Source organism: Xiphophorus maculatus, chromosome 11 (assembly GCF_002775205.1).
Source record: "Xiphophorus maculatus strain JP 163 A chromosome 11, X_maculatus-5.0-male, whole genome shotgun sequence".
Classification (NCBI taxonomy): Eukaryota; Metazoa; Chordata; class Actinopteri; order Cyprinodontiformes; family Poeciliidae; genus Xiphophorus; species Xiphophorus maculatus.
The window spans coordinates 12,244,918-12,268,763 of record NC_036453.1 but is presented as its reverse complement, the minus strand read 5'-3'; the positions used below and the strand labels follow the sequence as shown (position 1 = coordinate 12,268,763).

General features: G+C 39.0%; 1 protein-coding gene across 3 annotated transcripts; it reads right to left on the bottom strand.

Moving 5' to 3' along the window:
- Positions 1-134: 134 nt before the first annotated feature.
- On the bottom strand, positions 135-22,457 carry emsy (EMSY, BRCA2 interacting transcriptional repressor). Of its 3 annotated transcripts, none has more exons than XM_014472611.2 (20): positions 22,247-22,457; positions 20,730-20,838; positions 20,515-20,614; positions 20,318-20,392; positions 19,632-19,807; positions 18,654-18,809; positions 17,622-17,881; positions 17,311-17,551; positions 16,094-16,303; positions 15,219-15,368; positions 14,912-15,085; positions 14,699-14,835; positions 12,369-12,542; positions 8,245-8,455; positions 7,986-8,153; positions 6,504-6,659; positions 6,107-6,276; positions 3,632-4,204; positions 2,227-2,625; positions 135-1,040 (listed from the first exon to the last, which is right to left on the bottom strand). In XM_014472611.2, the coding sequence occupies exons 2-20, from the start codon at positions 20,833-20,835 to the stop codon at positions 858-860; spliced, it is 3,819 nt and encodes a 1,272-aa protein (XP_014328097.1). In that variant the 5' UTR covers positions 20,836-20,838; positions 22,247-22,457; the 3' UTR covers positions 135-857. The 3 variants fall into 3 exon arrangements, with proteins under 3 accessions (XP_014328097.1, XP_023198422.1, XP_023198421.1); XM_023342654.1 differs by having other exon boundaries at positions 2,227-2,622; XM_023342653.1 differs by having other exon boundaries at positions 6,504-6,656.
- Positions 22,458-23,846: the final 1,389 nt, after the last annotated feature.

The window sequence follows — 23,846 nt, the reverse complement described above, 5'->3', positions numbered from 1 at the left end:
AACAAAATATCCTCGAACGTCCTCAAGGAGCTTTAAGTACTGGCAATAGAAAAACTTGTGAGAGTCGACCTCTGGGTAAAACTTTCTGCTTTTGCCTTTTTTATGTGAAAAGAAATGGGTCATTTAAGACAAACTAAGGCTTTATTCAGCTGATTTATTGTGCAGATTAAATGATTTCTCACAGCTAGTCCTCTATTTTGAAAAAGTAGAAAAGAAATGCAGCTGAAACACACTATACCAAGACAAACCTTCTCACTGCAGCTTTTTTTTCCTTCACCTTAACAACAAAACGATGGTACATCGCTTGTTTCGTCTTGTTTGAGTAAAACATCTGTTGGACAGAACCTGTCCTCCAGGCCTCTTTCTGGATCCGCTTTGAGTCTCTGAATTAAATCAGCTCCAGCTTTGTTCCCTTTTCTGAATCCTTGAGTCCCAAACATGTCGGAAAGTTTATGGTTACAAATTTAGTCAGGATAAAAATACAGTTTATCTGATGAGAAAGGAGTCGCTATGGACTGCTGTCAACACAAATACAGTATGTGTTTCTGAAATGATGCAAAGTGGACCCAAATATTCTGAAAAGCTCCAGGTTATAAATGTGGAAAGGTCTCAAAGTCCTGCGGGTAAGTTGACACGCTGGAACGTTTCCCAGCTGTTCTGACCTAAAGCTAATCCTTTCACCTCGCTCACATGTTCAGCAATAAAAACCACATGGGCCATTAGCTGTGGAGAGAGAAGACTAACAAACTAATATTTTACAAGAAAAAACAAAACGGTCTGCTGGGTCTGAGCCGGAAATGGATCATCAGTCTGCTGGTTGAAAGTGAAGAAGTGCCAGAGTCCCTGCCTCAGAGCGTCTATGGCTGCTCTGCGGGGCTGGCAGCCGCGGCCTCGTCATTGCTGCTGTCCACCTCCTGATCCATGGGGCTGTCCTCCTCCAGCTGCTGGCTGGTGTAGTTGGTGATCTCCAGGAAGCCGCTGGGCTCCACCACAACATTAGACTGGCTGGAGTCTGGCAGGATGGAGAACTGAGGGATCACCTGTATGGATCACAGAGGCTCCAGTTGAGGATCTGCCAACAGCAACCATAAGCTAACACTGACTTTCTGCTTTCACGGTGCAAAATTATGTTGATACTAACATCAATTTTTCTGTAAACATTTAAAACCTTTCATGACTCATGTCAGGATTTCTCTTGCGTTGCCATCACTATGAATTTATGGCAGCTATTTCTACATGCTGAATCTGGAACTTGGAAGAACCAGAGGATGAACGGGTGAGCAGTTGGATGCCTGAATGGTTGGTTGAATAGATGCAGGAAAAACACTTATTGCTGGTAGATGGTCAGATGGAGTGAAGGATAGACACGTGGATGAATGAACAGTTGGATTAATAGTTGGGTAGAAGGACTGATAGACATCAGGATGTATGAGGAACAATTTGATGAATGGATGGGGAGATTATGAATAATTGAACAGACAAGGATGGATGCACAGATGACAAGATGGATGAAGGACAGAATGAGAAGCGGATGAGTAAACAGTTGGCTTATCAATGAAAAAATAGATTGATTGATGGCAGGATGGATGTAGAATGTAGGACAGTTGGAAGGATGGAGAGCAAGATGGATGAACAGTTAGATGGATTGGTTCACAGAAGAATATTTGGATGTTGTATAAACAGTTGGACTGACCGATGGGTGGATAGATGGCAGGGTGGAGGGAGAACGAGTGGATTGATGGATTGATGTCTGGTTAGTTAGTTGGATGGATGAAAGACTGAATGATTAGTTTTAACCTTTGTTTATCCACAATTCAATTAATCAATAATTAACAGTTGAAAAGTTATGGGAAACGGCAGAAAGGAAAACAAGTCTAGCTTTTACCTCAAAAATACATTTTATGAACTTAAAAAAACAACTTGTTGAATGAATCTTTTTTATTTGACAAAAGGGGGACGAAATTAACTGCTTAAGAAATGTCTGAATGATTTTTGATGATGATAGTTTGCTATGAAACAGGTACTGAGATGATCATTTAAAAAAAAAAGTGAGCTGAGCTTTTATTTTTACACTGCATCTAGAAACACTTTCTCTGCCAGTCGGCGTCGTAGCTACCTGACTGTTTTCTACAAGGTTTCAGTGAAGAAGTCAGTATGTGACAGACATGCTGACAGTCTCTGGGCGGGTGATTTATTACCTGCGCCACTCAGTAACCAGAAACTCACCTCGATGACCTCCAGGTCGTCCTTGCTGCTCTGTGCCGCCAGGCCCTGCATGCAGCTGAACTGCTGGGGCTTGGCGTGGCGCATGCCGGCCCCGGAGCTGCTGATGAACTGACCCGAGTCCAGTGTCCCCGACACGGACTGGACGTCCAAGGTCTTCCCTAGAGGGCCACGGTCGCTGGAGGAATCCACCACCATGGGCTCCGTGCTGGGGTCGATCTCCGCCTCCATCATGGAGATCTTCAGGATGTCTGACACCGACGGCTTGTCCCCTGAAGGTCCTGAGCTGGACTCCGGCAGCAGCTTGGCAGTCGCCTCGCCGCTGCTGAACACCGGTGTAGGGTGGTGGGAGCTGCCAAAGGTGATCTTGGTGACGGTGGCACTCTGAGTGATGATTGGCTGCTGTGGTAGAGACATTTAGGAGCAGAAACACAGCATGTTTGTTTATTACATTGCAGTGATACTGTAACTAAACTGGCGAGGAATGAGGGTCTAAAATATTGTTATTGCTGCAAATATGGCTGAAAAACATAGCATGATAGAAGTGTTTCATATCAGTCTATCGATAACTTGATTCGTTTTTTGTTTGAAATATATGAAATACTGCTAAAGTGGGGCGTGACACTTCCTGGTTTATCCAAAGTTTCCACTCCACCCTGTTGTTTTTTTACTTTTAAGCAGTTATGAGGCAAACTTGGAACTGTTACTGCACAAGTTCAACAGATTGTTGCTAGGCAACCAAAGAGTAAGTTAGTTGGTGGCACCAGCAATGCTGAGCACATCATTGCTTTAGTGAAGGTTTGATCATTTGTTGCAAAGGCTTTACCTGCAGCTAAAAATACCTCTAACATCAACACATGAAAGTTCAGCCTTCTCATTTCTACTTAACAATACACTGAAGAGCTGATCGGGTGACAATTTATTACTATTTATAAAATATTGTATTAAGAGATTAATTCAACATCTACAGACAAATGCAAATATGCTTTATTTGTATAGTTTTGGCTTAATCACTACTCTTTTTGAATCTGTATTCTTCCAGTTAATTTACTAATAACATTGGAAGGTAATGGTTTTTATTTAGGGATTAGGGATTCAGAATTTTATTTGGGAGAAAAAAAGTGAAACTATTTGTTTCACATCACAATTATCCACCTCTGTGTTGATTTATTCCCTACTTCCTAGTAAGATACATTGAATTTTGTGGTTGTAGCAAAACAATGTTGTATAACAAGGCCAAAAATTTCTCCCTAGTTTCTGATTCCAGATAAAGATGAAAAGGATTCATTGTTTTCAGCAGGAAGCTAGGGAAACTCCAGCACCGTGACACACACACACACCGCTCGCCTCACGTGACTCTAATCAATGTAAACATGCGGCTGTCAGCTGCCTCTGGGATTTCACTCACCTGGCTGGAGGCGGGCTTCTCTGCGCTGACTGGGTGGTGTGCCTGCAGCGGCGGCGGGTGCGACATTGGGGCATGCAGAGGCCTGTGGTGGGACGACGGCGCTTGCTGCAGCTTCGGGAGCTGTGGCGTAACTGGGGCCTTGGTTGGTGTGCTGGGGCTCGGGGTCTTCGCTGCGCTCTGGGTCGGTACGGTCACCCCTCTGTCTTTGTGAGGGCTTGGAGACGAGGGTTGAGGTTTGGGCGCGGTCTGATCCTGTGGTTTGGGGATTTTCTTAATGAGAGGAGGAGTTGACGAGGAAGGTTGGCTGATCTGAGGTTTGCTCTGCAGCTGCGGGGGCGTCAGTGGCGGCTGCTGCTGCTGGGTCGGGGAGGAGACGGGGCGACTCGGCTCGGCTTCTGCCTGGCTCATGAGCAGCGTTGGCGGTGGCTGAGCTGCTGCAGGTTGAGTTGGTAGATTGACTGGATCGGAGGGAGCCTTGTTGGAGCGGTAGAACAAACCGGTCTGGGGGTCCAGAGTGTCGCCTTCCAGCTCTGCCAGCTCTACCACCGGCTCCGTTTTACCGTGATCTGCAGGCTGAAAACAAGCAACCAGACTCATAAACAAACAGGAAGCAATCAAATATTACTAAAATCAAATATTACAGTTTTAAAATGCTAGCCATCCCCATATTTGATAGTCAATTATCCAGATTAGGGGACTTAAAGTTTTATCACAATATTTTATGGTACTATTATAATAAAAACTATAAATTTTTTGGTAACCGGCTGTGACCGCATGGCACGGCAATCATAACCACATAAACACTTTTAGAGAAACACCCATTTATATTCTGCTTTTTTAGGACACCAGTCGCATATAGATCACTAAACTGTATATATAGATCACAGTAACTGTACGTATTTAATCAGATTTTCGATTTTATTGGTACTCATTGATACGGTCATTTGAAAAACAGTGAAGATGTGCAAATAAAATTGTTTTATGAGATACACTCCAACCAGTGGCACCCCAGAAGGTGCCTGGGGGGGGGCTAGAGCCCCCTCTTTAAAAATGCTGGCCATCCCCAGAAAAGCATGTTTATCTTGTATTGCATTGTCATTTTCTTCAATAATGACAAATATACAGTATATATCCTAAAAATATATATATACAGTGATATATATATAGTATATATTGTTTGTAATTTTTTTAGCCGTCTCTCCCCTCAGATGTTTACTTGCCTGGTCTGGCCACCCCTATGAAAATTTTCTGGGGGCACCACTGCCTCTAACATCTACTGATTTCTGTGTACAAGTTCTGACTTTTGAATGCTCTATTATTTCTCCAGCCATCATGCTAATATTTATGATACCAATTCTACTCCTAAAATACCAATAATTCACTCAGAATTTGGTAACATTGCCTTTTTAAGCTTTAAATCTTCAGAATATATTTCAGAATACCATGACCCTGCAGACATGTCACTTTCCATGTACTTTAAAGGAACTACAGTTTATATATTTTGCCTATTTCTTCTCAACTCAGCACAGATGGTGATTCACAGACCCCATAATGAAAGTACATCATTTGAAGTGGTGAAGCAGTTCCTCTGAAAGCAGAAATGTGCTTCCTGTGTGGACTGTACTGATTGGTTTGTGGCGTTTTGTAGTTCTGACAAATTTAGCCAAAATCGTGTTCACCTCTATTGTTCTGGAGAAGGAAACTGTAAACTGTTGGCCATAAATAACGATTTTAGAGTTCCTTTCTGGGTAAAACCATATGTTAAAGGTAACATAATATGCTTGAACAGTTTACACGCACACCTGAAAATCACCCAGATGTACAATTATATACCGTACATCTTTAAAAAGCAGAAGTTGAGCCTCTTGTTGCAAGAATGCAGCAAGTGGTTTCTAAATAGTAAGTCAACAACAAAACCTCGTCTTTTCCTGCAGCCATTGTACAACACATGCAGCACATGGATCAACACATTTGGTCGGGTGGTTTTACCATCTGATCAAACATGCTGCAGCTCAGCTTGAGTTGGTAGGTATTGGCGCAGTGTGACTCAATAATGAGGAGTTTTATGAAATGGCTCATATTCCAGACACCAAAAACATTTAATGGAAATACAAAAACATACTAAATATAAATTTTGCATATCAGCTCCCCTTAATCTAAATTTTATGCTCACAAAATCTAGTTTTACTAGTATTTTACTAGTAAGGTAGGCAAGGGTATTTGTAAATCATTATAAATTACTTATAATAACTTGATTTGGGCTGTAACTAAATTATTTTATCTAAACTTATTAAATATTTAGATGTTAAATATTTGTAACTGAACTTGACTCAGTATTTCTTTGATCATATATTTTTAGACATTTGTTCTGAATCGGTATTCCAAACATGAACTGAAAATAATCCTGTCTTTAGTTTAGCAATCCCTGACGGCTCATATTAAACCAACTTATTCTGTGTAATCTCCCACCCTCACCAGGTGAGACGCTGCGGCCGCGGAGGAGGAGGAAGAAGAGGCGGCGGCCGTGGCAGGTTTTGTTACCACGGTAACCTGGCTGCTGCTTTTGAAAGGCTTCCCCAGCGGCTGAGTGGACGACATCATGGCGTCGCTATCCTGCGAGGGCGCCCCCGCTCTGCTGGTTTTACCTGCGGTGAATCCACAGTCAGGCAGGTCAGATGACTTCATGAAAGGCATGACAGGATTCACACGCACACACACACACACACACACACACACACACACACACACACACACACACACACACTCGTGCTCAAGCCGCAGCTTATTATTAAAAGGAAACAGACAAAGGAAGTAAGTTTCACCATGTGGCAAATCTTGAAGGAGGAAGTAAAGTGTGTAATGTTAGGATCACCTGCTGTGACATGCTCAGAGCTGGGTTCGGCCTCTGAGGTCGAAGGTTTCGGAGATTCTGGACCGGCTTTCTCCTGCTGTAGCTGGATTGGCACGGCCATCTGGCTCAGGTCGATGGTGGGCGGCTTTGGTTTGGACTCTGCCTTCTCCTTCACTGCTGACAGAAAAATGACATCTTTTAGCTTTAAACTGATGCTATTTAGACTTAATTCTCACAAACCTTTGATTTTACTGGTGTTTATTTTAGGAATTCAGATACAGCTCCCTACAGAACTACAGGAACAGGAAGGTTTGCACTTAGTTTTGGTCAACATTTTCAGGCCTTCAGAAGTAGCTAGATTTGATTCAGGCTGTAACTAACAATTATTTTAGGTATCAGCAATTTTGATGATTAATCAAATAAAAAATGGCACATTCAGCAGAATTTTTTATTTTATTCCTTAAGCCTTTTTTTAAATACAAAATTAGAAATACATTAAAAGATGCAAATAAACAAATTATTAAATTCCTTTTCTAATAAGTGAATACACGTTTTATTGCCTAAAATTCAATATCAGCATTCCTTTAATGAACAATTGATCATTTGTAGCAAAAGATGCATCTGCAACTAAAAAAAATCCTTTTAACATCAACATGTGAAATGCTCAGCTCTTTTTACTTGACTTATCAACACAGTGTTGACTGATTGTCTGACTATTGATTGGTTGATTATTTTTACATTAACCGATTAAAAATGTGATAACAAATGCTTCTTAACATGAGATTTAATTAGCACAAAGTCGTTTCAGCCATGATTCTGACGTCATATCAATTAGATCTAAGTTCCGACTTTCACTAGAGGCCACCCCAAAATTTTTCTTATTGTTTTCAGTGGTGATCTGACTTTTGAGTTTTGGATTATTAGCCTGCTGCATAACATGATGGCATCTTGAGCTGAAGTTGGAACCTTCAACTCCAACTTTTGGTTCTTAAGCAAATTAGGAGGTGGATCTTAATGCTAATCCAACACAAACAAACCAAAGCAAGGAGCTAACAAAAAGAGAGTATCGACTGCTGATGTCAATGTCAGGATTTAAAATAAATGCTATGGCAGCTTTTGTGTCTTACCAAGGAGTTTCATTTTTTGGGGACTTTTCTGCCAAGTTTAGATAAACATTGCTGACGGTTTCAAATGAAGGATCAATGTCTGACTTCACTTTGGTGTGAAAAAACATATCTGCACATTTCTGAGCCATCAAATCTGAAAACATTTAGCTTTCTGCACCTCCCCAGTTCATTGAAAGATAAAAATGTGTAAAAATTAAAAAATTAAATCTGAGAGCAGTCATAAATGGATGAATGGAAAGATGAGATGATGTAAAAGGATTGAGAGATTTCCTGTTTGGATGATGTCATCCAGGTGTACTGTCAACACAGGAGGTAAAAACCTCCCGTTTCTCTTTCAGTTTCTCACCTGCCGCTTTTCCGTGACGTAAACCCTCACCTGTGGTCTGCTGCAGCTCCAGCAGGGCTTTGATGGTGGAGGTGGCGGACTGGGAATCCGAAGCGCTCACCTCCGGGTAGATAATGGTTGGGATGGACTCCAAGGCTACTTCCTGCTCAGTCCAATCCTGCTCTCTAGAGGACACGAGGTGCACTACAGGCTGCAGATCTGATGAACAAGTAAATCCGGTTTTTGAGGATCCAAAAGGACATCTTGGCCAGTGGGTTTGAAACAAACCCAGGTGGGGATGGATCGGTACCTTGAGCGCCGCTGTTGGACGCCTCGCTGCTCAGGCTGGTGGCGTCTGCAAGAACCGCGGTGGCGTCCTTCACCGACCCGTCCTGGCCGCAGGCCTGAGCCTGGCTGACCTCTGCAGAGCGGGTCACTTGTTGCAGTGTCTCGGTGACCAGCTGCCGGGTCTGTTCACTCACCACCGCCGTCTGGAAAACTGGCTTCGGCTTGATGAGAACCTGGAACAAAATGAAGCGGGGTCGCTTTATCAACAGACGGACCAACTAGTTTTACCTCAATTAGTTCTGGTCATATTGAATACCGAAAAATTAAGGCTGGACGGTATGGCTTAAAATGAAAAATGATTCTGGTTTTTTCAGATCTGGTGTTAATAAAAATAAATTTCCTTGCTTTCTTTTCTAAAAAAGAAATGAAAGATAAAGTATGTTAAAAAGTAGATTTTATTTCAATCATTCCTTCTGTGAGTTGCACAATGGAGTTATTATGAGAATGTAATCTTTTATTAGCTCAATAAAGATGTAATTTTATGAGAAAGACGTCTTAAAATTACGAGAAAATAGTTGTTTTAATGAGAAAAAAAGCTTGGATAATTCATTTTTCGTGTAGGAGTTCTCATATAATTACTACTTCATTCTCCTAATATTCTGACTTTATTCTGGTTATATTAAACTTCATTCTCATATTACTATAGTATATATTCTTGTAACGCTATGACATAATTATTAAAAAACAAACAAAAAAAAGCCTGGCCTTGGTATTTTGTCAGAGTTGATTTGAATTAAAAGTGCAAATAAATAAAAGTCATAAAAACACGCTTTTAAAACAAGAGGGCAGATGCTTTCGTCACTCTGAACTATTGAAATCCAAATAGTTCATTGGTGGGAAAAAATAAATCCAGATTTTATTAAAAAAGCAAAAATTCGATTTATTGATAAAAATCTATTTATCTCCCAACCCTATAAAAAACTGATTTTCTTTTTTTCCTATAAAAAAAAAAACCACATAATGGATAAATAATACCTTTCGGTCCACAATAATTGAACGTAAACTAGAGGTAACAAACATGTAAAAGCATTTTCTTTTTCAAATCTTGAACCAACCGTCTCGTTTTCATGTGAATTATCCCAAAGGGAAAATTAAATTTGGTTGTAACTTGTATCATTCATGTATTTTCAAAAGGTCGTTATTGATGGTAATTCTGTGGCAGTAGCAGTCAGTCTCCCAACTTATCTGAAGAGGCCTCTGACTGAAAATTGTTTCTGTATATTAGCCTTGTGTCATGCTAACAGCTTAATTTCTAGGCAGCAGAGATGATATTTCACACTAAACATCTTGGATGACTTCGTTAGTTGTTGGCACTGATGGCGTTAATCCACCTGATTTGGCTGTATGGTTAGAAAGATGCTGGAGTAGGGGATATGATCTTTTCCCATCATGCCCGATGAAAGAGATTATTTTAATTTCCTTGTCCTTGCTCTCTGTGCATCCATGAAATCTCTTTTTCAACTCCTCTGAGATTTGGGGTTGTGGTTAAGGTAATATTTGAGATTTTGAGATGATAATCAGCTGCTAAAATTGGAAAAACAATACCTTCTCGCCATGGTTACACATGCTAATAACTGTCAGAAAGTTAAAAAAAACCCTTTCAACTGTACAGCATCTAAAACCAGAGGGAATGACCCCCAAACATGGATTGACTCAAACAAAAAAATAAGAATTGCAAAGTCTACAAACAAGTTAACATAACATTTCCGGAAACAAAAGGGCACTTAAAGAAAATGGAAACTATCTTTTTGAAGAACATTTATAATATATCATGTGGGGCAATATAACGAAGATCCATTAAGTTTCACTGAAGTACTCCAGTCTCATGAATTCACTGGGAAATCAACTTAACCTCTTCAGAAATGAGGTTACCGGTGATCGCTGACGTAACATAAGGAGAAAAACTGACGTTACTGACTCCTCCAGCGTCTGTCTGCTATTAAATGTCAAGTCATGGGTCTAAATGAGTGTAAATTATCTGTGTGAAATTCTGTTTTAATATCACAGAAACTGAAAACTGAGATTGTTTTAGTCACTGAAAGTACTTTTTGTGTAGCCGAAACCCAGAACGATTAGAAAAATCTGAGGTGATTTTAACCAGATTTAACGTTGGCTTGACTGAAACCAGAGGTGGCTCATGGTTGTGGGCGGCTCATACAATACTGTACACCAGTCTGCACAACCAGCTGACTCAGTGACCTCATTTTCCTCCATGAATAAAAACTGAAACAAATTTACCTCTAGACTTCCATTGCAAGTCTGATATTGAAAGAAGGACTTCCTGTCTGCAGAAAACAGGGGGTGGGGGGCCCAGTGTGATAGAACATTTTATATTTTAGTACCAACTGGTTTTATTCTTCCTTCCATCTCTGCTCATCATCACTGTTCCAGTGTAGTAGCAAGAAGGTAGCATGTTGGGGTTTACCCTGTCACAACGTACAGCTCTGTCATAAATGTGAAAATCCCTTAGAGAAAAAAACAACAACGTATAACAGTAACATTTTGGGGATTTAATATTACGGTTACAAGTTTAGTTGTCGTTTCTTCTTATAGCACCTAATAAAGTTTCAGTGGTGCAAGCAGTCGAAACATTTACGTGAAACTAGTTTCTGTTGTGAAATCCCAAAGAATGACTGCATTGAAGGATCATTAATAAGAGATGCATCACAATTTCTGAACAGCAAAACCCACATAGTTTGTAACTTTTTAGGTGTTAGTGGGTCAGAAATACATAAGTTTGCACCTAAAAAGTAATAATTTCTTTATAAAACTTTGTTATCCAACACAATTGAGCCAAAATGGCCACCAGTTTCTCTTCTTTCAAGTGACACGTCTTTCAACCAATTGCGTTCATCTATGGCCAATCATATCCACTGTTTGTCGTGTTACTCTTACGCATTTCTTCATGCACATTTCTGAAGTATTGTCATTTGGACTTTTAATTCAGTCATTTTCTGTGCTGTTGTTAACACATTTGAATTTGCAATAGGAAATTATAGATGATTCCTTGTCTGTAGATCCAAGTGTGTAATTAGAGAAAAAGAAAACAAAAAAAATCCAGATGTCTGTGACGTCTGTGCTCAGACGTTGATCACTACAAAATAGTGTCAATTTTACTGGTCAAGTTAAATTTTCAGTGTTACTTTTACAGAGACCAAGCTCCTAAATGGACTCCAAATGGTTGAAGAACTGCTAATGAAGGTATGCATTTTACAGGCGTATACCCTCAATCAGCCCTAGTCTACTCTTGTTTAGTTACAAAGAGATGTAACTATCTCAACCACCCAACATAAGTTCTTGGGTTAAACATTTCCAAGAAAGAACAGTTTGCATCCCAGAGTTCATCTGAAGTCCGTGTTTTGTACTTCAACTTCAATTTTTTAAATTGTTTTGGCTTTTTTTTGGTCACCCTTAAAGGTTTTAGATAAAGGTCATTTAAACATCAAGCAAATATAACCTAAATAGACACATGACTATTTAATTTTAGCAAGGGAAAAAGCTTCTAAGTTACTAAGGTCCTAAAGCAGCAGACCAACTCCATACCATCATACTACCAATACTGTGTTTGTTATCTTGTCAGTCCACAAAGGTTTGCAGTTTGTGCTATAAATGTTTGAAGTTTTTGAGTACTGTGAAACTGTAACATTTTTCCTGAAGGCTGCCATACTGCATGAATCTCAACTCACAGTGGACCAAACATTAGACAGACAGACAGACAGATGGCACTCTTAAGTCCGTTCTGTGACTCATTTCTCTCTGAATTTAGGAAGTAGAGGGAGGAAGAGGAAAATGTTTAAGCACCACCATACTTTGGCCGACTTATAGAATGGGGGACTTTCCTCATTGTAATTTTATTCAAAGACTCACTTCTCAAGAAGTTTGCCTTTTACAAACATTTTGCTTCATAAATTGTCATTTTCTACAGAAAACAGCACTTGCCAAAAATAAATATTTCTTGTCTCATCCTACAGTTAAAGTCGCATTTCAAAGGAAGCGACTCAGCCGAGGATGTGAATGTCGTCATGCCGTCATGAGTTTGTGGTTACCCTGTAAGTAAGGGTGACTTTACGAATGTTAGACTCCCACCTGTGTCTTGCCCTGCTGGCCGTAAACAATCTTGGTCGGGATGATTTTGGTGGCGGTGGACTGAGATCCGCAGCTTATGCCTTTGGGTTGGGTGACGATCATCTTAGTGATGGGCCTGGAGGTGGTGATGATGGCCGGTTTGGCTCCCTGCACCGCCTGCAGACTCTTCTCTCCCTGAAATGTACAAACCGTTTAGTTCATTTAGGATTAAAAGAGAATATACATTTTTTATATTCCAAAACAAAAGGAACTTTGGGAACTTTTCAGTGACTGGATTACATATTGGCTGTTTAGTAAACATTGGTTTGTGCTGCTACCCAAACATTTCAAGGAGAAAATGGCAACAGTATTTATTTGGAGAACTATAGCTGCCCATTTTCCTGTAGATATTTAAAAATATTTTATGTCAGCCTGAATATTGGAGTCAAAGTGGTCAGTCAATTGAACTACACTTGCAAAGAGGTTATATATATTTATGGATATAGCTACATCTACAAATACAGCTAAATTTGTTTAGATATTTAGTCACTCATTTCAGAAAGTGAAGCTCATGTCAATTTATCACAGAGATTGAAATATTTCCAGCCTGTATTTCTTGAAATTATCATGATTATGGCTTACAGATAATGAAAGACTCGAATTTTCTGAAAATTACAGAATATCTATCACATCTCTATATTTATTATTTTAAGCAGAAATATCAGGCTTCTAAAAAATAAAGCTAAAGCTAAACAGTACAATTTGGGGGATTTAATGTCACTTAAAAGTTAAGTTGTTTCTTTGTATGACACTTGATAAAATTTCAGTCTGTGTGTGGGCTTTCTTTTTCAAATCCCAAAAGAAATGAGTGTCTTTTGGGCTTTGAAAAATCATAATTTCTTCATGAAACTTTATTTTCTAACACTATCGAGCCAAAATGGCTGCCAGTTTCTTTTCTTTCAAGTGACACTTCTTTTGACCAATTGCGTCGCTCTGTGGTGCACATATTTATATCTAAATATACATATATCCACAGCTAAAACAAATGTATTTATATCTACAACTAAAACAAACTGAATATTGTGAAACTGTTTAATATTTTAAACTCAGTGAAATATTTCCAGCCTTGATTTCCTGTAATTGTGATGGTTATGGCTTACAGATAATGAAAGCCAAACTTTCTGTCTCAAAAATGTGAATATTCCAAAGATCAATTAGGAAAAGAATAGAAAACAAGACATAATCGCATCTTAGTAGATGGCTGCGTAATGAAGTGAGAGCATCTTCTTCCTAACATCCGTGAATCATCTTAATCCTGTCTGTTTAGGTTGAAGTGGAAGCCATCTGAGACCAATAGTTAGCAAAGTGAAAGAAAGATGGTGGGATGCCACTGAGACACAGCTAAGTCCCCACTCTGCCCAGTCTCAGGAGATTAAACTGACCTTCCACAGGAAGGCCTCCATGTGTGAACTGTTAGGGGGTTTCTGGGGATCTGGGCTTATCTCTTAGCAAAATCCCCCCGTGAAGATAATGTAAAATGATAAGTACCTTACATAATGTGTTTACATACAAAACAGCACAAGGAGAAAAGAAAATCCCAAACGACGGGTTGTAATGAGAGGGTTTTAGTTTGCCGTTTGTTCAGGAGTTAGCTGGACATGCTACAGTTGGCATAAACCATTCATTCTCTGTTTGAGGAGTCCAAGGTCACAAGCACCTGCTTTTTTTCTTGTCACACTTGAAATTTTTCAGATAATACACATTTTTAGCTCCCAAAAAAATATCCCAGAGTAAATGGAAAATGCAGGTTTTAAATGATAACTTCTGTAAAAAGCTATCCAAACCGACCTGGCCCAATGTGAAATTGTAATCGTCCCATAAACCTAACAACTGATTCTGCCACCATTAACAGCAACAACTGCAGTCAAGTATTTGTAATGCAGTGCCTCAAAGATTTTGTGATTGTTTTTTTTATTTTGACTTTTTGTGCTACTTTAATGGTGCCACACCATGGTCCTCCAACTACTTCCTGTTGTCTTCTTTGTGATTTGCACCATTGGCAACATCTGGTTGTTGATCACATGACTCTTTTGGAGCGGTCTCCAGACCTCTTGGCATTCACATACAGTACAGGCCAAAAGTTTGGACACACTTTCTCATTGAATTCAATGAGAAGGTGTGTCCAAACTTTTGGTCTGTACTGTATGCATTCGAGCTGCGCCAGAGTTCACTTCAACTGAACTGAGACCTAGATTTGACCAGAGTTCCCTTTTTTGGTCCGCATCAGAGTTTGAGTGTGCATTGCAGTTCTGCTGCTGGTTCTGGAAGGAGCTTCATGGCTGTTGACTCACCCCAGGGTTCAGCAGCGTTGTGACCATACTCTTGCCCGGCAGTCCTTGGATGGTCGCTCCTTTGCCTGTCGTCTTCTGCACCACAATCACATTCGGCTTAGACGTCATGGGGATGGTGGTGATCTTCGTCGTCGTACCTAAAAGACAAGAAGTTTAGTTTGGAGTCCAAGAATAGGATGATGGACACGTTGAATGGGGAGACTGTAAACACACCAGACACAATGTTGCTGCTGATGATCTTCCCTCCCAGCGTGGCCAGAGACTTGGGAACCACAGTGATGATGCTCCCACTGGTGGTCTTGACGTAGGTGGCCCCTCCACCGGACGCAGATATCCTGGCGCCAATATTGGGACTAACTGTGGGTCTTGTGTATGTTGCCTGTGTAGCTGCACAAGTAGATGCAACTCTGGGTTCATTTACTTTATTAGAAACCTCGCATGAACAAAGGCTTTCTTACTGTTAGAACACACTTTCCGGATCTGATGATCAAATAGATGAATAGTGGGTTTGGACTCTAACCTGTGGGCTGTGTGACCAGCTTGGTGGTCATGATGGTGCCGTTGCTGCTGACGACCATAATGGGCGAAGAGCTGCTGCTGGACAGAGCCACAGAGGAAGGTTTGGGCAGGATTTTACTGGGCTGCACCTGCTGAGTGATTATCTTCACCCCTGGAGATGCAAAATGCACCGATTCAGACAATCTGACTGCTGTACAGGTTATAAACTCAGAGGAGAAATTTATCAGACCAGACAACATACGACCGAAATATACTGTAAGTGCAAGAGATTAAAAAGAAAATCTGCTTAATTAAATATCTACTAATTTATTTAATCTGTAAATAAATGCATATGAAACATGTAAATACATTTAAATCTATGTAAATATGTTTAAACCTAAACTTTTGTAATTAAAATAAAGACCTAAACTTTCATTTTAAATATTAGAATAATACATCTAATATCAAACTTTAAAAAACATTGAAATAATATTACATAAAAAAATAAATACCTATGAAGTAAATATTTTTATCATGCAACCATTTGAAACACAGAATTTACTAAAACTTATATATGCTGTAAATGTTATTGAATTTTTTTTGTATTGTGAACATTAAGTACATGCATCAAAATGAATCAAAATAGAATAAGAAAAATGAAACTAAGTAAAATGCTAAATTCTGTACTCTTAAGTTAAAAATAATTTTTTACACCAATTTAAAGGCTGACTAAAAAATGAAGAACATTTGACTATTAAAACTCATTCAGGGGTTTAGTTCTTTGTTGCAGCAGAACACACAGAGACCTGCGGAAAGACTGGAAGAAATCATGAGATAAAAGAAGGTGAAAAACAGAAAGATGGAGTGAACAGGAAAAGAGGAAAGTTAGCAGCTCACCAGACTCCTGTTTGATCTGAATGGTGGGTTTGGTTCCCGGTGGAGTGGTGCTGCTGCTCTGGCTGATGCTGGAGGCTCCTAAAGGCGAGCTCTGCTGCAGCTGCTTGGGCGACTGCTGCTTGGGAAACTGGGCCAGGATCTGAGTGGGGGAGCCCACCAGGGTCTTTGGCGACTGGAGTCTCGCAGAAGCAACCTTCACTCCAGCAGAAGCTGCGTGGACAACCACCAACAAATTAAAAACTAGTTTGGAAGCCGTTGATCCATATATTAATCTGTGTGAATAAGTTTGGATTCAAGTTTGTTTTTCAGATCCGTTCAACTCAACTAGTCAGAACTACGTAGATTAGTCAACTAATCTAGAGAAACTCATCCATGCGTTCATCTTCAGTCGTATTAATTATTGCAACAGCGTCTTCACAGGTCTGTCCAACAAATCAATCAAACAGCTGCAGCTGATCCAGAATGCTGCTGCTCGCGTTCTCACTAAAACCAGGAAGATAGAGCACAGAACACCAGTTTTAAAGTCCCTCCACTGGCTCCCTGTAGCTCAAAGAATAGACTTTAAAATACTGTTGTTAGTTTATAAATCACTGAACGGCTTAGCACCACAATACATTAAAGATCTGCTGTTATTGTATCAACCTTCCAGACCCTCTCAGGTCTTCCAGTTCTGGTTCTGCTCTGCATCCCCAGAACCAGAACCAAACGAGGAGAAGCAGCTTTCAGCATCTATGCACCACAAATCTGGAACAAACTCCCAGAAAACTGTAAAACAGCTGAAACACTGACTTCTTTTAAATCTCAACTAAAAACCCACCTGTTTAGAATTGTATTTGAAATGTGATCAATTACAAATTTATTGATGGAACCTGACTTAATGATTGATTCTATGCTGCATTGTGTTTCTGTGTTTGTACTGATGTAAAGCACTTTGAAATTCTTTGCTGCTGAAATGTGCTATACAAATAAAATTTGATTGATTGATTTGATTGAAGAAACAGTCACCATTTTTGGACAGCTTTGTTTTAAAAGCAGCAATCTAGCAAAATGTTTGGCTGACCAACCAAACTGCATGCAATAAACATCATTCCTAGCCGCCATGAATTGAGTTCGGCAATGATGTCCATGTGAATTGGTGAGACCTGTAGAAATCCTGTCTGAGTGCATCACTAGTCTAGATCTATAATCAGCAAGTCAATCCAAGTAAGAGGACCTACATGGCGCCACAGTCGACATCACCACCGATGGAGTAGAGGACACCACAGTCGTCACGGCTACGGTGTTGGGGGAGGGGCTGGAGCTGGATGGGAAGACCACCGTCTGTTTCTGGGTGGGGGTGGTCAGAATGGAGGTGGAGCCCAGCTTGGCCATGGCGGCGGCGGCAGCATTATGGGCGTGAGACTTGGACAGGATGTTGGGCACAAAGCCAGAGCTTGGGGAAGTCGTCACGATGATCACCTGGCGAAACACGAGAGGTTTGAATGTTTGGGAAAAATGAGACACGAAGATCTGGAGAAGCATGGCGGACCTTCTGCGTGGTGGTGCTGGTGGTCTGGATGGTGGGCTTGGTGAAGGTGATCTTGACGGGAGACAGGTGAGGCGGCAGAGAGTTGGCGATGCTCTGCATGATGTTGCTCATCTTGGGGCTGCCGCTCACCGGCACTGTGATATTCCTGGATACCGGTGGGGAAACCTTGGTAACATCCTTCAGCATCACTGGCGACGAGCTGGATGAGTTTGTGCGTCTTCGTTTGCGAGGCTTTTCATCATCGTCGGAACAACTCACACCTGTGAGGAATGAAGAGCAGTAGGTTTGACACAACTAATCAGCTAAGGATAACATGGTGCTCTAATGGGTTGGGGTTCCTCAGGGCTCAGTTTGCTATATATACTCATGCAAGCCAGATTGTCTAGAAATTGACCAACTTTTCATATCACACTATGCATCAGACATCTACTTTAACTGTTTCTTTGAGCTAATGAAGAAAACTTTCAAAATCCCCAGAGAAATAGGAGATTCTAGTGCCCCCTGCAGGCCAATCAGAAGATTTGTCTGAACACATAAGCACTCATCAAAAAGGTTTGAACAAACGACACTAAACGAAAGTTTAGTGTCCTTTTTGATGCTGTTGTAAGTAAACATAAAGAATAAATGAAGGAGTTTCTCATTCTATTAGTCTTGAGCTGCATGTGCGTTAAGGAAAAAAGAAACGAGTAAAACAAAATTCCTACTTATTTCAATGTCAAACTTATAGACTTACGTTTCCATTGTTCCAATTTATCTTTCAAGTATAAATATAAACATGAAAAATGAATTTATAGCAGATATCTCTAGAGAGGTATGTATGGATATGTGGAAATCTTCAGTTGTAATTTCTGGAGGACTCTGGCTTTAGCTCCAGTTTTATCCCTTCAGATTGTTTTTACTGATCAGACGAATTTTCCATCCGTTACTGAAAACGTTTTCTTTGCTCAGATTATTCCAGTTTATAGGTTCTGTTGCATCAGAAGCCTTACTGTTACTGCACAGTATTCACGAGGACCAGACGTCAACACTGACTTTTCACGTAGACGGTGCTCCCACTCGGCAGCACCACCACGTTGGACGACGGGCTGGCCGGTCTTGGGGATTTCACTGTGGCTCCAACGGGTCCGCTGGACGCTGTGGCGCTGGTGGGGGTGGAGGTGGTGCTCGTGTAGGAGTAACATACAACAACTGGAAAAAATAAGGAAGTTTCTAACAGTTTTGCTTTTTGTTTTTCCACATTTGGAGTGCTGCATTATTACAACCACATATTTTATTTTTCAGTTTGGTTGGTTTTTAACCAAACTGATTGATCTTTTTGTCTTTACTACGTAGTAAAACCCTTCATAATTGGGCTGGGTGATGTGGCTTAAAAATAAAATCTCAGATATCAGTTCTGATTTCCAATTTTAATGAAGATGACAGAAAATATTTTTAAAAAGTGGCATTTATTTCAGTCATCCCTGCTATGAGTTGAACAATGAAGTATTGTTCAACTCATAGCTACAATGGCTACAAGAATTTTTGTTTAATTATGAGAATATTGTCAGAAGTTAGAAGAATAATGGCGCAATCTTTTCCCAAAATGTTTTACAATTATAGTAAAAAGAGAACAAAAGGCTTTAATACTTTTTTTGTTGAGTTCTCAAACTGTCACTACTGTATTCTCAAAATATTACAACTTTATTATGGTAATATTAAGACTTTACTATTGTATTACTACAACTGTATCCTTGTAATATCATGACTCTGTTTTTAATGGGAAAAAAAAACAGCGTGTAGAGTTGATTAGAAAGTCCAAATAAATAGAAGCTGTAAAACACGTTTATAAAACAAGATGGCGGCCTCACATAGCACAGAGCAAAGGCGTGCTTTGGTGGAACAAAATTCAGATTTCCCAAAAATTTTAATCTTCAAAAACTGAAAATTTGATTAAGCTAAAAAATTAAATAAAAAATAAATGAACCTTGCCCTTGAAAAGTGACATAAAACAAATTGATTTCAGAACTTTACCTTCTTTGTTCCCCGTTTCTGCCGGTAACAAAAGGGAGGCGTTCTGATTGGCTGTGGCGCTGGCCACAGCGTTAGCCGTGGCGGTGAAGGCCGTCTGAGGGACCAACCTGGGCATCAAAGGAACAAGCCGACGGCCTTCGATTGACCATTCAGACGAGTTGTTAGGACCAGACATGCTGCAGAAAAGGCAGAGCAACAGTGAGTAGTTCAAAATATCAGTCAAATGTGTCTCAGTATGTGGAAAAACAGACTCGCATCAGGGAAAATTAAAAGTTTCAGAAACACAAACTACAAGAAATGTTGAAGAAAATAAAATAAAAAAAGAACATTAAGAAATAACTGCAAAAAAAAATTATGTTTTGCATATTTGCTGTTTAAAAAAAACCCAATACCTCTTTGTGCTTGTCTGTACTGTTTGTTTTGCTTGCAATAATTGATGAATTTAAAAACAAAACAGATTTTTTTACATTCCATTTGCTTTATTTGTGTCCTTATCCACAACTGGAAAATACTAAAAGTAAAATCCATCTTTGTAAAGACTGTGGGAACCTGGACAACGATAACAACATGTTGCTTATTAACGTCTGTAGTATTCTGCAGCTACAACGATTAACAGACACTTGCTCCACGCTGCATCTCCACTGGTTGCACAAACACGGCTGTAGCTCACACAGATCTGAACTTACTGATACGCAATGGTGGTGAGGCGTTCATCGTTAACGGCCCGGCGGACTTCTGCACGATGGCGCTCCGTCGAGATGCTAGGAGAATGAGAATGACAAAGAGAATATATTGTTTTAAATCCATAAAAAGTTCTTCTGATAAATTCATGATTTTTTTTTCTTTCATTGTGCAACATTTGACAGCTGCATGAAGTAAATACCTGAGGATTTTAGTGAGCTCTCCCAACAGGTCCTTCTTGTCCTTCGTCAGGTCTCCCTGAGCTCGCAGGGCGCTAATAACTCCAGCATATGCTTCCAGCTCTGGATAAAAATTAGAGATAAAAATTTAAAGAAACATCAGCAACTAAAGCTTACAAGGCTTTGTGTATTGTTATCAATGATAATTTCCTTCTGATTCTTTGTTTGTCAACCTTACCAAGTTTACGGAGAATCCTTTTACACTCATCCCTTCCCAGGTCGAGGATGGTGGGCCACACCACTGGCATGGTACCAGTCAGAACTGGTTTCTCCAGTTGGATCATTGGCTGAGAGAACAATGAGACAGGTCAGTCACCCAATCATCGTTTCACTGAAAGACAAGTGGAACAAATCCCCCCAAAAATCGCAACCTCCATGAATTTTAATGCAATGTCATTGAGCTTTATTGATTGCAATTTCTGATAGAAAGAAACTTTGCTTGGAAATTAACTGTTGTTGCATCCAGAGCTGCAGTTTTGTTTTTAAACTGGGGGTTTAGAAAGCAGCTCAGAGTGTTTTTTTTCTCATTTCTGTCACAAATTAATGTACTTCTGTCAGTTTTGACTGTTTGACTAATTTCAATCCAAATCTAATTTATAGTCTCTTAATGTATTTTAATAAAAAAAAAGATGATCATTGAAGACTTCAAATCCAAAGACAACATTAGTAAAAATCTGTTTTATTTGTTGTTGGGGTTTGTTTTTTTAACTGACTTATTTTTTAATTTCATCATCACTTCCACAGGCAGAGTCTTCTCTGTATTTTGTTTTGATATCAGTAAAATTTAGATATGAGTTTAGGGACATATGGAATAATATTGTACTTTCTTGTCTTTCTGTTGCATTGCAGTACGTTTTTGCTCTTCCTTGTGTTGGTTAATGTATTGGCAGTAAAAGCCTGATAATCTCCTCTCTAAAGAATCAGGTACCAACATTCTGCTGCAGTGTGGGTTTGCTGCCAGTGGTACTGGTTGGTTCATTGCACACAATAGAGAGAATAATGAATGAAAACTACCCCTAAAATCTTTAACTTTAGCTCGAATCAACAACTACATGGTTAAACTAGCAACTAGAAAACTTTTCAGTGTCAAGAAAACCAACTAATTTAAATAACTGTCACCACTTCTGAAAATAGATTGCTTGAAATAAATCATTAAACAACCGAAATTATTAGAACATTCATGTCCATGTACAATACAAAGCCCAGATTCACAATAAGAGCTGCCTGCTCGCAGCAGGCTTTAACTGTGGGACAGCTGATGGGGCTACAGCCCTGAACTGGGCCTCTCTGATGGAGCAGAACCAGGCCCAAACAGACGCTGTTCAGCTCAACGGCTGTTTGCAACCAAAAACATTTAGCCCAAAAGTCACACAACAATCTAATAATAGCAGTTTTAGAAACGTTGACCCGAAATGGTTAGGATATAAACCACAGAAAAAAAAAAGATTTAAAAAATAGGATCCAATTGGTGAAGTTCTGCAGCAAACAACGACCCTCACATAGAGCTGAGTCAAAACGCTTCAAAACCTCAGCTGCGCTGCAGAAAATACGCATTTATTGAAAGATCTGGTCTTATGTTTAGGAAAAGACAAGATAAGTCTTCAGCCAATGAATCAAACCTGAGCACAAACCAGTTTTTAGCTGCGGTGTTTGGTTAGCCAGCTAGCTGTTTCTATGAACCAAATCAATTCTTACCTTCCGTTAGCAGGACAACATCAAGGCCTTCGTGCGTTTATAATCCACACAATCAGGACTCGATACGAAAACCTGGTCATTTTACCACGTCATGTTGCAATTCTGTAGCAAAGAAGCAGAAATTTAAAGTCTAAACTGATAAAAATACGCAAATATCCCGAAGACGTCCCAATGTTTATATTGACTGCTCAGCTTCAGCGGCTGGCCTGAAAATGTCTTCTTCACGTGAAGATGCTGAGGATTTGTTGTGATGGAGAAACGTTCGGCCGCCATCTACTGGTGGGTTAATGTACTGACCAATATGATTCACGGTTTCTGGGTGAATTTAGGTATTTCAGAAACCCAATTCACTCAATTAAACACTATGTAGATTAGTCACACAGAGACGGATGTTTTCAAGCCTTTACTCCTATTTAGAACGATTTTGCGGATATGGATATTGAAAACTTTCCATTCAATTTCTTGGATAAGAGTACTGCAAACTAATAAAAACAGTTTAATACAGAAATTTGGGCCAACGGCAAGTATACCTGGTTAAAGGTTATTTTCTAAAGGCACTTTTAATCTGACAAACGAGCCTCATTGGAACACATATTTCAATTTACTGAGATACACCTATATGGTTAAGTTTACAGACTGGTGCTTTTCAAAGGTATTCATACTCCTTCAACTTTTTTTAAATTTAATTTTATTCATTTATTTTTTACAATTTGTCATATTACAGCCACAGACTTATTATGTTATTGGGATATGTAATAGATCTACAAAGAGTAGTTAAAATTTTCATACATGGACAAAAGGATACAAATTATTATCAGCATTTGTGGGAATTGGTTTGAAAAAGTGTAAATATAAATACAAATGAGTAAATGTAATTATTTGAAGATATTTATAAACATTGAGCTAAGGAAAACAGCAAACTAGAATTTACAATTAAATTTATAGAATAAAATATCTGCTAAATTTCTGCAAACATATTTATTTTGACCCAATAATTTGTAATAAAAAATTATAACATGTATATATTTAAAAGTAGGCACAAAAAACGAGATGGAGGAAAAGTTAAGCAATATTTAATCAGAATTTCTTCTTATTGTTAAAATTGTATGAAATGTTAATATAAAATGAAAACACCAAGAAACGTCTAGGAACATTTATTTTATTATTATAATAAATAATGTTGCCTGATTTATCACAAAGACCTAATAAATTATTATATTAAGCAAACAAGTACATAATATTGTTTGCATAATATCTATAATATTTGTGATATTTACAATTTTATTATAAAATATTAAAACTTAAAAAGTTACGAAAATTGTTAATGTTTAGAAAATATTTAGAAAAATGTATGGAAAATATATCAACTAAACTCAATAAAGTTAACATTAAATATATTTTTATGTTACTGTGTTTAAATGTTCATAGTTTTACATTAATGCTTATTCATTATATATCATTTATAACAATAAAAACTTTAAAAATCAACTGTCATATTTACTTTAAAAATGATTTAAAGATGAAATATCTGCTGTTTATTATTATTATTGTTATTACTACATAATTATTAGTTTCATTTCTATCTTTAATTTTTTTTTTT

Coding starts and splice junctions, on each gene's coding strand:
- emsy (XM_014472611.2), bottom strand. CDS start 20,835: ATGATCCAACTGGAGAAACCAGTTCTGACTGGTACCATGCCAGTGGTG. Junction 18,810..19,631: donor AGAAACGGGGAACAAAGAAG/GTAAAGTTCTGA, acceptor TATTTTTTCCAG/TTGTTGTATGTTACTCCTAC. Junction 15,369..16,093: donor TCAGATCAAACAGGAGTCTG/GTGAGCTGCTAA, acceptor TTGCATCTCCAG/GGGTGAAGATAATCACTCAG.